The 13,527-nt window shown below is 51.5% G+C and overlaps 1 protein-coding gene across 1 annotated transcript in view; it reads left to right on the top strand.

Moving 5' to 3' along the window:
- LOC131500964 (ATP-binding cassette sub-family A member 17-like) overlaps positions 1 to 13,527 on the top strand; it is a 77,140-nt gene that overhangs the window by 60,240 nt on the left and 3,373 nt on the right. The window contains 4 exon segments of the mRNA XM_058710568.1: positions 3,363 to 3,521; positions 6,020 to 6,198; positions 6,800 to 6,931; positions 7,726 to 7,920. Coding sequence (XP_058566551.1) covers positions 3,363 to 3,521; positions 6,020 to 6,198; positions 6,800 to 6,931; positions 7,726 to 7,920 — 665 coding nt within the window.

Below are 13,527 nucleotides of genomic sequence, written 5' to 3'. Positions count from 1 at the left end.
GGGAAAGAACGCCCATCCCTACCCCGGAGAAGGGACACCATTAGAGAGACCAGACCCTGGCCACCATACGCCCGCCCCGGGGGCTCCTGCTGTCACCACAGCAGTCCACACAGACAAGAGTATAAAGCTAAATCTGAGCTCCCTGTCCTGAGACTCTACTCAAATGACAGCAAAGGAAATGAAAGTGTATGAATTCGTGCTGAAGCAGCATCCAAAGGACATTTGGAGGGAAAATGGCTGAAAGGACCTAACTGAGCACCGCAGAAGCCCGGAGAAGCCTGGGAGTAAAGGTAGCACAGAGAACGGTCTGTGGCACCTCCACTGTCCCTGCTCCCATATCCCCAGCGGGAAGCACAGGACACAGTCACCCCGGAAGGCGGAGACCCGCGTCTTGACAAACTGAACCTGCTTGCCAAAGAGACCTACACATTCAGACTGGTCCCTGCCTGGTTGCCCAGAATGTCGCCCAGCCCCCAGGCACAAAGCTAGCAACTCGCCTCCCGGCACCTCTGGTTTCTGTGGACAGATAGGCAGGGGCCGCCGAACACTTGCGGACGGCAGCCACAGAAAAGACGGAGACCAAAAATGAAATACAGGGGCAGGGAAATGCAGGAAACAAATCAACCATTTCGGAAAAGACTGCATCTATTAAACAGCAGACTTCCAGGGCACCTGGGTGGCTCAGTGGGTTAAGCGTCTGACTCAACTCAGGTCATGATTTTGCCGCTTGTGAATTCAAGCCCCGTGTCGGGCTCAGTGCTGACAGCTCGGAGCCTGGAGCCTGCTTTGGATCCTGTGTCTCCCTCTCTCTCTGCCCTTCCCCCACTCGCTCATGCGCGTGGGCGCGCACACTCTCGCTCTTTCTCACTCTCTCAAAAATAATTAAACATTTAAAAAAAACCCAGCAGATTTCCAAGAGGAAGAAAAACTCTGAGGGCAAGAAAGAGCTGACTGCCAACATAAACATATAGCAGAAGGGTTGGAAGACGGTCTGTTGACCTCCCAGAAAGTAGAGCAAAAAGACAGGAGGAAAACCAGGAAGGTGCAAGCAAAGGCAGGTGCCGTGAGAGAGTCCAGGAGATGCCACGCTGTGAATGGAGAAGCGTTCCACAATGAGAGGGTGGGCTTAAGGAACTCACAAAAGAAATAAGCAAGAAGATTTCCCAGAGTTGGAAACAAACCAAGCTCGACTGAAGGGATCCATCAAACATCCAAAACTGAAGGAAAGAGCACCCACGCCTTAAATTCAGATGCCTCCTAGCGGACAAGTCCTAAGCTCCATTCACCGGTCTCAACCAAGCGGAAGGACAGAATCAAGGCACGTTCAGACACAGCCGGGAGAAACGTGACCCATTGCATCTCATTCTTGGAAAGCTAGCGGAAAGATACAGGCCAGCAAGGTGAAAGGGCAAAGCAGGACAGAAGGTACAGGACACGGAAAGGAGTGGGTCCAGCCCCAGAGTGCAGCGGAGAAGAGTCGCCTTCGGGTGGGGGGCAAGATACGGAGGATGGTTCCTGACCATGTGCTTGGGCTTTAAGCAGCTTTGGGGTAGGATCCAGAAAGAAGAAAGGGAAATAAGCAGGAGCCATGAATATCTGCCTCTTCAGTTAGATGCGTTGCTTGTGGATGTTCTTTCCGATTCTGGTTAGGGTGAGCTGGGGGGAAGGGGGTGTCCCCGCTCAGCTTCCAACCACGCCCCGCTCAGGGCCCGGGGACACCGCCAGGCTGTTGGTTCCTAGGCCGGCCGGGCTCGAAAACCTTGTGTGTGTAGTGGCTAAGCCTTCCCATCGACCCCACCCACGACCCCACCCACGCAGTGGGGGGCTGCAAGGCCGGGGTTCAGGCAGCTATCCCCTCCCCCTCCCCCTCAGCCTCCAGGATAGATTTCCAAATTTAAAATTCTAAAGAGAGAAAGTTAGGAGGCCATGGTTCTCTGCGCTTCCCTCCCAGTCACCTCTGCCACCTTCCTAGCTGTCTTGCCGGGTTACCATCTCAGGTGCAGCTCAAGCCTGGTCACCGGAGCCATAACCCTTGGGCCTCGGGTACCCACACCTTGGCGAGCATGTAAGGGTGGCCCTAAACTCTGCTTCCTGCCCCTTGTGTGGGCTGTGTCTCAGCGGCCAGCACACATTGGTTGAGACGCCTCGTATCCAAGTTCAACTCATCATGCACCCCAGTGGCCGCCCCCCACCCCCGGCAAGAATTTCACGGATTGATACCCAAAAGCGGTAAGGCTCTAAACACAAGTCCTGAGAGTATAGTTTCTTTCCTCTCGTATGATTGGCTCAGCCTCTCCCCAGGCCATCTGCAAGTCACGTGTCCCTGGGCTCCCCCCGAATTCCCCGTGGGTCTGGAGCCACAAAGTGTGACATGAGAGCCCCAACCCCCGCCCCTTGGTTCCTCCTTTCTGTCGGTGACACTGTGCTGGGGCTGCACGTTGCGGGGCGAGGTGGGGCGGGGGCGGGGGGATGGTGGCGGGACTCAGTGGTGTGCGTGAACTATCAACACGGTCCGGTACCGGACCATGCCCCGTGCATGCACCACACATCTGTCCTCTTGTAATAAGCTTAGGTGTAGAATATTGCTTTTACAGAACACATTTGTTTATTTGTTGTAAATAAACATTTAATATTTTTTAAACGTAGCTCAATTTCTTTACAACCTCGTTCGGTATTCCATTTTTTTAACATAACACAAATCTAAAAATTGGTTTCTCTTAACCTCTAAGGGGCCCCAGTTTCTGCATATTTACTTCACAACCAGCCAATTGGCTCACCTTGCCTTCATTTCTTACTCTGGTTGATTCTTGTGGCCTTTCCAGGTACGTGGTGACGTACAGCATCGCAAATGATGGTTTTTGTCTCCACAAACTATATAGGCGGGTCCCGAGTCTCGTTATCCGTTTGTACCATGACGTTCAGACAACCTCACAGCAGGCCCACCAGACCCTGCGGTCAGGCCCCAGCTCCCCTGTAAACCGTGTCTCCCTCCGGCCTCTAAACTCACCCCTTCCGCAGATGCGTTTCACGAGGCAGCTGAGCTCTTGCTGGGTTTCCCAAAAATCACACCAAGCATTTTGGCACACGTCTGCAGGAACAGATGGAGTGGGGGTGAAACGCAGGCTCAAGAAGCATTGCAGAAGACAACTGTTCACGGCGTGGGGGCTGAGTAACCGCAGAGGGGGAACCAGGTCTCTGGTCTGGGGCCGGGCGTGACAGTGCGGTGAGAGATAACAGATACAGATACAGACATCAGATCCTTGACGTAGATAGACAGGCAGCTAGCCCAGAGAGACGTGTGCTAGGGGACATGCCCTCTTCCTTGCTGCAAGGACAGTTACTATTTTCTGTCACCCTCACAGACCAAGGCCACACCACGGTCTCGGAGTCCTTGGATCATGCCTTCCTAATGCTCCCCGGCCACTGCCTGGGAATGGCTCTCTTCAACTTACACTACAACCACGGACTCCAGAAGTTATGCAAAACCAGGAACCTGAGCCAGTCTGAGTGTAATAAATTTTGTGAGTATCGCAAATGGAGATCCGCCCTCCTACAGGATACAAGTCAGCAGGTCTGGGCATATTCACAAGGCTGTACGAGGAACACCACGATCCCAGTTCGAGAACATTTCCATCTCACCAAAAAGAAACGCCCTCCATTCACACTCCTTCCCCATTCCCTTCTCCCCATAGCCCCTGGCAGCCACAAAATCTACTTTCTGTCTCTGTGGATCTGCCTCTTGTGGACATTTCATATAAATGGAATCACACAGTATGTGTGATTTATGTGTCCTTTATGTTGCCTCCTTCCACTCGGAGTAATGTTTGCAAGGTTCACGTCCATTGTAGCAGGTATCAGTACTTTGTTCCCTTTTTGCAGCTGAATACTATTCCATTGTGTGAAGGGACCACAATTCGTTCGTGTATTCATCCGGTGATGGACATGCGGGCTGTTTCCACTTTTTGGCAGTTACGGATAGTGCTGCCGCGAACATCCATGTTCCAGCTTTCGCGTGGACGTGTTTTCAGTTCCCTGGAGTCCGTACCTACGAGCGAGTATGTGGCTTAGCTCTTTGAGGAGCCACCAAACTGCTTTCCGTGGTGGCTGCGCCCATTTCACATTTTTGCCAGTGATATAAGACGGGTCCAATTCGTCCACATGCTCTCCAACACCTTGCAAAATTATCTATTTTTTTCAATTGTGGCAAAATGTATATAAAGTTTACCATTTTGTCTGTTTGTGAGCATAAGTTCAGCGGCATGAAGCACATTCACGCTGTTGTGCAGCAATTGCTACCGTCCGTCTCCAGAACTTTTCTTTTAAGTTTCATTTATTTATTTTGAGAGAGAGAGTCCCAAGCAGACCCTGCACTGTCACTGCAGAGCCCAACACGGGGCTCGAACTCACAAACGACGAGATCATGAACTGAGCTGAAATCAAGAGTCGGACGCTCAGCCTGCTGAGCCGCCCAGGCGCCCCTGTCTCTTTTTTCACCCTGCACAACTGAAACTCTGTCCCCATGAAACTCTGATGCCCCCTCCTGCGGCCACCATTTCACTTTCTAACTCTGTGAATTCAACTACCCTAGGTACCTCCTATGAAACGGCTTAATTTCTTACTTCCTTTCATGTGTATTCTAGAGCTAACTTGTGGTCACCACACACCCTTCAGTTCTGACATTGCATTTTGAGTTTGCGCGAGCTTAACTTCCATAACACAAAAACTGCTCCTATACCACCCGTACCCACTCCCTTTCAGTTACTGTGTGTTGTGTATCCAGAATCATGGAGTGGTCATTGTTTTTATGCAGTTTCTTCAGTGGTGTAGAAAACCACACGACTTGCAATAATGCTGGTTCTTATCACTGTCCCTGTGTTCACCATCGCCAGACATCTTTATTATTTTGATCTCTGCATCCTGATACGGTCGATGTCCATTACGCATTATTAAATGAAACTAGTGAGTGGGAGAAAATAATGCATGGTATCACTCCATTTATATTGTAAAAGATCGTATCTTGAAAGGGTAGAAGGATTAAACAAAACTATCACAACAGTTTGGGTGAGTGGAGAAGTACCTTTATTCTCTCCCTCGTCCACGTTCCTTTTCCCCAGGGTGTATTTACAGCATAATTTTAAAATACACATATTTAGGGGCTCCTGGGTGGCTCAGTCGGTTAAGTGTCCGACTTCGGCTCAGGTCATGATCTCACAGTCCATAAGTTCGAGCCCCACATAGGGCTCTGTGCTGACAACTCAGAGCCTGGAGCCCGCTTCGGATTCTGTGTCTCCCTCTCTCTGACCCTCTCCCATTACATGCTGTCTCAAGAATAAACATTTAAAAAAAATTGTTTTAATAAAATACACATATTTAAAAGAAAAATCTTAAAGCAGATCAGATTAAAAAGAGGGGAATAGAGGGGGCACCTGGGTGGCTCAGTTGGTTAAGCATCAGACTTCAGCTCAGGTCATGATCTTGTGGTTCGTGGGTTCAAGCCCCATGTCGGGTTCTGTGCTGACAGCTCAGAGCCTGGAGCCTGCTTCGGGTTCTGTGTCTCCCTCTCTCTCTACCCCTCTCCTGCTCACGATCTGTCTCTCTCTCTCTCTCAAAAATAAACATTAAAAAATTAAAAAGAAAATATTTTCTAAGAATTAAAAAAAAAAGAGGGGAATAGAGGCTCTCAAATGTTTTTACGTGACTGGTTGTTTGAAGCTGTAGGGGACTGAAGACAGATCAAAGAACCAAACGCATAAATATCTTGCATTTCAAATAGGTGTCATGTGGACAGGGCGAGGTCCTTGATTTTACTGCATTATTTGCACAGATGATGGGTTGTCGCAAGAAAAGCAAAGTGTAGTTCATGTTTACCATCTGCCGGGATGTGGTGACAGCACTGGTGACGCACATGTGGCATTCCAATGGTACTCGCTCTGGTAGAAATTTGCCCACTATAGGTAGAAGGTGAGGAAAAGCCGGGAAACCACCCAAAGTTTGGTAACACCTGCTTTTTCCTCATTAGTAGAGAGATACATGGTCCAGGAGAGCATCTACGCCTGGGAGTCCCTCGGGATGGGGAAGTACTTGGCAGCCCTCGCCATCTTGGGGTCTGTGTACCTCATCCTGCTTTTCCTCATTGAAACCAATGTCTTGCGGGAATTGAAAGCCAGGTTTTCTGACCTCAACGGGAAGCAAGAATCGGTGAGTGGGTCAGAGAGTGACTCTCGAAGCATGGGTGAACGGGCTGGCTCACGGCCTCCTGTTTGTGGTCGGGAGTGGCCTTGACTCTCAGCCTCTGAGCGAGTCTGGAGACCGTAATCCACCCCCAGGGCAGAGGGGGTGACAGCAAGTGCTGGGGACCCCCCCGTGGCTCTGGAGGGACAGGGAAGGGGGGAGGGATGGCTTGGCTCCTGTGACGCTGGTCAGCCAAGCAGAAGCAAAACCAGTCCCCTTTCCGGAACGCCTCTTCCCCACGTTCCTCCAGGAGCCTGATAGGAGAAAGGTTTGTTCTGTCAGCTCTTGGTCTGAGAATCTTCCAGAGGCAAAAGTCCCACAAGGACTTTAGAAACTCTAGAAAATGGACTTGTGCCTTCACATCCCCAGGCTTCAAGTCTTTGAATTTTCCTCAAAAGGAAAAGCCACGTGGAATTTGCACGTCCACCATACCCTGGCCACACGGCTGTGAGCTTGGTCCGGAATACCCACATTGGCCCCGGGGGGAAGGGGCGGTGGGGTGTGCGTGAGGCCTCCGCCTCCCGCCCTCGCAAAAGCGCTCACCCTTCCCACCCTTGTCTGGGGAAAGCAGGTAACGTTGCAGAAGGCAACGTCCGTGCCCAGAGACCAAGATGTGCAAAAGGAGGCAAAAATGGTCCAGACTTCTTTGAAAAAGCTGCGTGAGGAAAACCCACTTGTTTAAGAACAAGACGTGTCAAAGGTAACATCAGACGTGCCCCAAAGGCAAAGAATCCCAAAGGCGAAGACCATTCTTCGGGTGGCCCTTTGATAAGGAAGCTGCTGCCTGGGCGGGGGAGGGGCCCTGTCTGCTAGCTCCAGCCGCCAAGGACTGAGACAGAGTGGCAGGGGCGCGTCCTCTGTGAATGAACCGCATCCGAGTTTGTTTGCACCCAGAGTGCCCAAAGACAGGCGTTAGCACCTCAGCCCTCCGTCACATCTTTGGGGGTCCCCTGCAGGACAGGAGGGCCTAGCGTGGGAGGGCACCGGAGCCCCAAACCCCAGGAAGCCTCAAGGTTGGACAGGACTGGCTGACCCTCTCCAGGATCTAGAAGGCAGTTTGCAGAGGAGCCCGTGTTGGGGGAAGTGTCAGACAGCTCAGAGCAAACCTGGTTAGTCTGCCCCAGAGCTCCGGCCAGAATTTTACCAAGAGACCCTTCAAACATCCAGGAACTTTGTAGCTTTGTAGTCACTGGTGGCCAAAACAAACCAACAAACCAACAACACAGGCAACATCGAAGGGGTTATGCTTTAAGGACAGAAGGGAAGAGGCTTATCCTGGAGAACTAGGCTCTCCGGGTTCGCAGGGGAAAAAGGAGAGCAGACTTCCCTCACCCTGCCGGGAGGGAAGGCAAGGCCAAGCCTGGCACACACCGGTCCCTGGGCCCCGAGGGCAGCCGGGACCTGCCCCAGAATGGAGATGACAAGCACAGGGGAGACTCCGGGCTGCTGATCCCCGGCCTCCTCACCCAGCGCCTTCTGTCTTGGGCACATCAGGTCTACGGCAGGAAGGTGCCCCTGCTGGCCGTGAATAAGGTGTCCTTCGCCGTCCAGGCAGAGGAGTGCTTTGGCCTTCTTGGTGTCAACGGAGCTGGGAAAACGTCCATCTTCAAAATGCTGACCGGGGAAGAGCCCATCACCTCTGGGGACGCCTTTATCAAGGGCCTCAGCATCAGCTCTCACCTCAGGAAGGTAGGGTGTGACCGGGACGGGGTAGCTGTGTCGGAGGAGGGGCCGCGAAAGTGCACCTGGGGGTGTGACGCAGGGGTGCACCTGGTCTCAGAAGACCCCCGTGGATCAGGTTTATACGTGCCTCCCAGCCCCACGGCCCCCCTTAGACCTCTTCTCTGAGCTCCCTATCTCTGGTGTCGACTGCTCACAGCCCTCCACATCCCTCCCAAACGGCCCCGCGTCCACCCAGCCTCCCGGCCGCTCCCCTGCACGCACCGCAGACTTGCGGCCGCTCCCCTGCGCGTGTGAGGCCACTCCAGCCTCCCGGATGGCCTTTCCTGCCTTTTGCGGGGCATCTCATAATGCGGACTGTCCCCCCTGAGAGCTGTAGCCTTCCCCTCTCCTCTGGCTCTTCCCACCATGACCCTTCTTTCCCAGACTCCTCAGGGCTGCAACACCAGCCCTCTGTATTTCTTGCTCCATACTCGCCGCCCCTGCCTGACTTGGTCGTTACCCCACCCCCACCCCCCTGTCTTCGGCCTCCCCCGTAGCCACCACAGCCCTGTGCATCAGACCTGCACACGCACGCCTCCTAGTCGGCCTTACTCAGACGTCTCCCAGTTTAAACCCAAACCTACATGATGAGCCCCTCGAACCCGATCCTCTTCTCAGAGTCCCCACCTCAACTACCAGCACCAATTCAACAATGGCCTGGACGTGCTAACAACTGTGCTGGGCCCAGGACTCTCAGTGGCCAGGAGCTCTGGTCACGAGAGTGAGTCCCCACCATGCAGGGAGCGGAGAGGGACATGGCAGTGGCCGGCGGTGGAAGGCAGAGGAAGAGACCAACCTGCGGCAGCATAATCGAACCTGCACTCCACAGCACCAGCCCCCGTGTCACCGGGAAGTTCTTCCAATCAGCTGCAGTGTCCGTGACCAAAACCGTGTTCAGAGAGAGAGCGGAAGTGCCCACACAGGCGCGTTCAAGAGCGTGTATTGCCCGGTACAGAGCCTGGCCAGACAACCGCAGCCAACATAAGCCTCTCATGGCTATGAAACATTTACTGCTCATTTTATCTTTTTTTACCATTGTAAAAATTACGGGTCAGGCTTCTGGCAACAGCAAATTACATATCTCTGACCGCCTTCCTGGTGATAACTAGAAAAACAGGACCAAATTCTGAAAACACCTCCAGGGGGCTGAAAAGATGGCAAAGACTGAGCTAGGACGGAAGATGGGAGAGGCCCAGGGAGGCAACCAGGTCTGGCCCAGACGGCTGGGAGCTGAGTGCCACTCTTGGTGCCGAAGTGACAGGCACTGAGTTCTGGGCGAGCGCATCCTTTCTTAGAGGGTGGACCCCCAAGGCTGCACCCTGCTGTAGACACGAGCTACATGTAGACAAGCTCATCCAAGGATCGCACAAAGGCCTGGCCTGGTCTCAGTCCCCGAAATGGGGCTGACGGAACCCTGAGCCGCCAATGCTCCCAGACGCCTGTTGGAGGCAAACATCAATCTTCTCTGGGAGGAAATGCTATCACTGTGGCTTCAAACGATTTCCACAAACAGTTATCCAAAGCATTGCTTGGTAAGCAATAAAAAATAAGCAGGTCCACGTACAAGACAAAATCCCGCCTCCGAAGGATATTACAGAGTGAAGCCTGGAGAGTCAAAGGGCAGGCGCTATCCAGGAGAAGGCAAGGAACATGACTCACAGTGGAGACAGCCCGAGGGACCCTCCTCCTGGGATTCACACCCTTGAGCAGCCCCTCCCCGTGCTGGGCCAAGGGTGGGTCTATGCAACCAGCAACACGGTGGAGAAGAGATGGGGTGTCAGCCCCAAGACTGGCTGAGAGGAGAGGCCACAGCTTCCGTCTGGAATGCGCCCCTTCCCTCACATCCCTCAGGCTGCTGGAAGCTGACTGCCACATCATGAGGACGCTCACAGGGTCCTGTGGAGGGAACGGCCCCAGGGTCCGGAGGCCTGCCCATTGCTACCAGAGGGAGCTCAGAGGCAGATCCCCCAGGCTTCAGGTGACATAGGCCCGGCAGAGAGCCTAAAGGCCACCTCATGAGAGACCCTGCCCAGAACCACCCCGCCAAGCTGCCCCCAGATTCACGATCTGACCTGCAGAAACCACCAAATAACTAACAAACTACAGCTACGTTTTGGAGTAATGTGTTTTACAGCCATACGTAATAATCTGATACAGAGGATGCGGTGAAAAGGTTTAATGTATGTGTAACTGAAGTCTCAGATGGAAAGGACACAAATATGAGGCAAAGTGGGACTTGAAAACTTAATGTCTATAATGTTCCCAAGTTTATGAAAGACATCAAATTATAAATAAGTAAATCCCTATGAATCCTAAGCAGGAGAAATTAAAAGAAATAAATCCCTAGGAACATGATCATAAAACTGCTGAACCACAAACACAGGAGGACCCACTTTGGAAGGAGCAACACTTAGGCCAGCAGATGACTTCTCAACAGAAAGGAAAGAGGCCAAAAGACAACAGAATGTCACCCTACAAATGACACAGGTGCTAACGACGAGCCCAGAATGATACATGCAGTCAAGCCATGCTATAAAAAGAAGGTAAGAAGACGTTTCCAGATAAGCAAAAACTGACAGAACTGATCACCAGTGTATGTGCACCAAATAATGATAATAAATGAGAGCCACCTTTACCCAGAGGGAAAATCATCCCTGAAGGAAGCTCAAAGTCATGCAGAAAGGATTGAAGAGTGATTTAAAAAAAGGAGGGGGGGGGGACATATGAGTTTTGATTAAACAAAGCTATAACAATAGTTTCTCGTGAAGTTTTAAATACATACAAATATTAATGGGGTGCCTGGGTGGCTCGGTCGGTTAAGTGTCCGACTTCGGCTCAGGTCATGATCTCATGGTTCGTGAGTTCGAGCCCCACATTGGGCTCTGTGCTGACAGTTCAGAGCCCGGAGCCTGTTTCAGATTCTGTCTCTGTCTCTCTCTCTCTCTGCTCCTCCCCGAGCACAAGAATGGGGGCCAGGAATAAGCCACAGAGGGGGACTGTAGGGAAATGAAAACAATAATGTGACCGAGGATGAGAAGTGATGGAGAAAGAGGAACACAGAATACGAGAATACGTGGAACACTCAGCCCTGAATAAGTGGGCAGACCGACATCCAAATACATCAGTAAGTATGTTAAATACAAAGGGACTGAAGGCCCCAAGGAAAACATGATCCAGGAAGATACTCAAACGATGAAACACAAAGTCGACACACGAGCCAGAAACTCCACCAGGAGGCGTGAACCCCGGAGAAATGGAAACCTACATCCACATAAAAACCTGCATGTGGATGTTCACAGTAGCATTTTTCACAAGAACCAAAAGGTCCATCAGTGGATCCACAGATACACAACATGTGATCCACGCGTACGATGCAACAACGTTCAGCCACGTAAAGGGATGAAATGCTGACGCACGTGCCACAGCCTGAAAGACACGATGCTCACTGGAAGAAGCCAATTAGAAAAGGCCACATATCAGGGGCACCTGGCTGGCTCAGTCGGTGGAGCCTGCGCCTCTTAATCTCAGCGTCATGAGTTTGAGCCCCATGTTGGGTGCAGAGACTACTTAAGTTAAAAAAAAATGTTAAGGGGGCACCTGGGTGACTCAGTCTGACTTCGGCTCAGATCATGATCTCACGGTTTATGAGTTCGGGCCCCACATCGGGCTCTGTGCTGACAGCTCGGAGCCTGCAGCCTGTTTCGGATTCCGTGTCTCCCTCTCTCTCTGCCCCTCCCCAACTCACGCTCTTTCTCTCAAAAATAAACATAAAAACATAGAATACATATACATATTATAAAATAAAATAAAATAATACAAAACAAAACAAAATTAAATTAAATTAAATTAAAATACAACACAACACATCTGCCCGGAAATCGGATTCCAGTCCTCCCAGAACCCAGCTGCACATCACCTCCTGGCTGTCTACGTGACCTCACCATTAGAAACGTGGAATTTAAATCTAGTTAAGCCTGTACTTCCGTTCCTGCGCTTCCCACTGGGAACCCCACACAGATCCCTCTCGGCAGCAAACTCCTTGCTCTTCCCCCTCTGTGAGCCTTCTGCTTGCCACCCTTGATCTGGACAAGTACTTTCAAGCATGCTTTTCATTTGCTAAAATATATTCTTGGCAGGATGTGCTGGTGTTCCAAGCATCAGCTGTGACTCCCGAGAGTCCATCTGCATTTCTGTGAGACCTGCTCACTGCCCCAGAATTAGCTGGCTCCAATGAGGGGTCGTCCTCGGTCCACAGCACCACCGGGTGCCGAGTGGGGCTCCGTGAGCACCCAGCCGAGCCATGGAGACAGCAGGTTACTGCCAAGTCAGGTGTGTAAGAAACACCACACTCCTTCCTCTTCTCTAGATCACATCACATTCTCAAGCCTTCTACCCCCAAACTGTTTCAAGAGATAGAAAACCTGTACAGACCAAAACCTGTAGAGACCTGAAACGAAGGTCAAAGATCTACCCCTTCTTGGACAGGACCAGCCACCACTGAGCAGATCATGTCCCTGTAGCAGAAGCTTGGGAGAGAAGCCGGGGCACTGCCCAGCTCGGGAGCTGGTAAAACCAGGCAAGGACAGTATCTAAAACAAGCCAGGGACCAGTTTCACAAAAAAACATAAACACCCTAAATTACTGATGTAAATCCAGCAGGAGTTGAGAAAATAAAAATTATGATCAAGTCAGGTTTGCTCTAGGAACATGAGTAAAGCTCCAGAGCAAAAAACCCACCAACAGAAATCATACCTTAGTAGATCAAAGCGGGGGAAAGAACCATTTATCAACAGATGCTGAAAAAGCACTTGATAGGAACCCCGTCCCACACATGATCATAGACAATTTTCAGCAAACTAGAAATAGAAGAAACGGCAGGTGAAGATCACCCAATGAAGGCAACCTACCAGAAATCTTCATGTCTCATAGTGAGATGCTCGAAGCCTCTTCTGTCAAGTCCGTGTTTCCTCCCGGAACTTTGCTCCTGCCCGGTGGCGTCTGTCTTCAGGGGGAGCCCTGCCCTCGGTTGTGGGATGTCCTGGCACGTTGTCCCCTAGTTCATTCCATCCAGGCGGTTTTCAGGTCTGCACCCGGTCAGAGCTGCCCACCCCGCCCCAGACGGTGGTGTCCAGAGCAGTCTGGCATCTTTAGCGGGAAGACAGGAAAGACAGCATTGGTTGTTTTTCAAAAATGGCTCCCTACTATCTTCGTCTTGTACTCCAGGGGAGCACCTGACCATGGGCGCAAACCAGGGTAGTTCACCCCAAGTTTATAAAGGCAGAACCTTGGAAATAACTGACATGTGCCTGACTGTTTTTTTATAAACAGCTAAATAAAATCTAGAAACCCTCCCCTAATGGCTAAGTAGCAGTTAAACTGAGTTGGGGCAGGATGGCATTTCTTGACCGAGAAAGATCTTTCACGTATAATGTTGAGGAGCACCTGGGTGGCTCAGTCAGTTGAGCGTCTGACCTCAGCCCAGGTCATGATCTCACAGTTCGTGGGTTCAAACCCTGCGTCAGCACAGAGCCTGCTTGGATCCTCTATCACCCTCTCTCTCCCTGTCCCTCCCCT

The sequence above is a fragment of the Neofelis nebulosa genome, chromosome 18 (genome assembly GCF_028018385.1).
Source record: "Neofelis nebulosa isolate mNeoNeb1 chromosome 18, mNeoNeb1.pri, whole genome shotgun sequence".
In the NCBI taxonomy this organism is placed as follows: Eukaryota; Metazoa; Chordata; class Mammalia; order Carnivora; family Felidae; genus Neofelis; species Neofelis nebulosa.
This window is presented reverse-complemented; position numbering and strand designations above follow the sequence as displayed.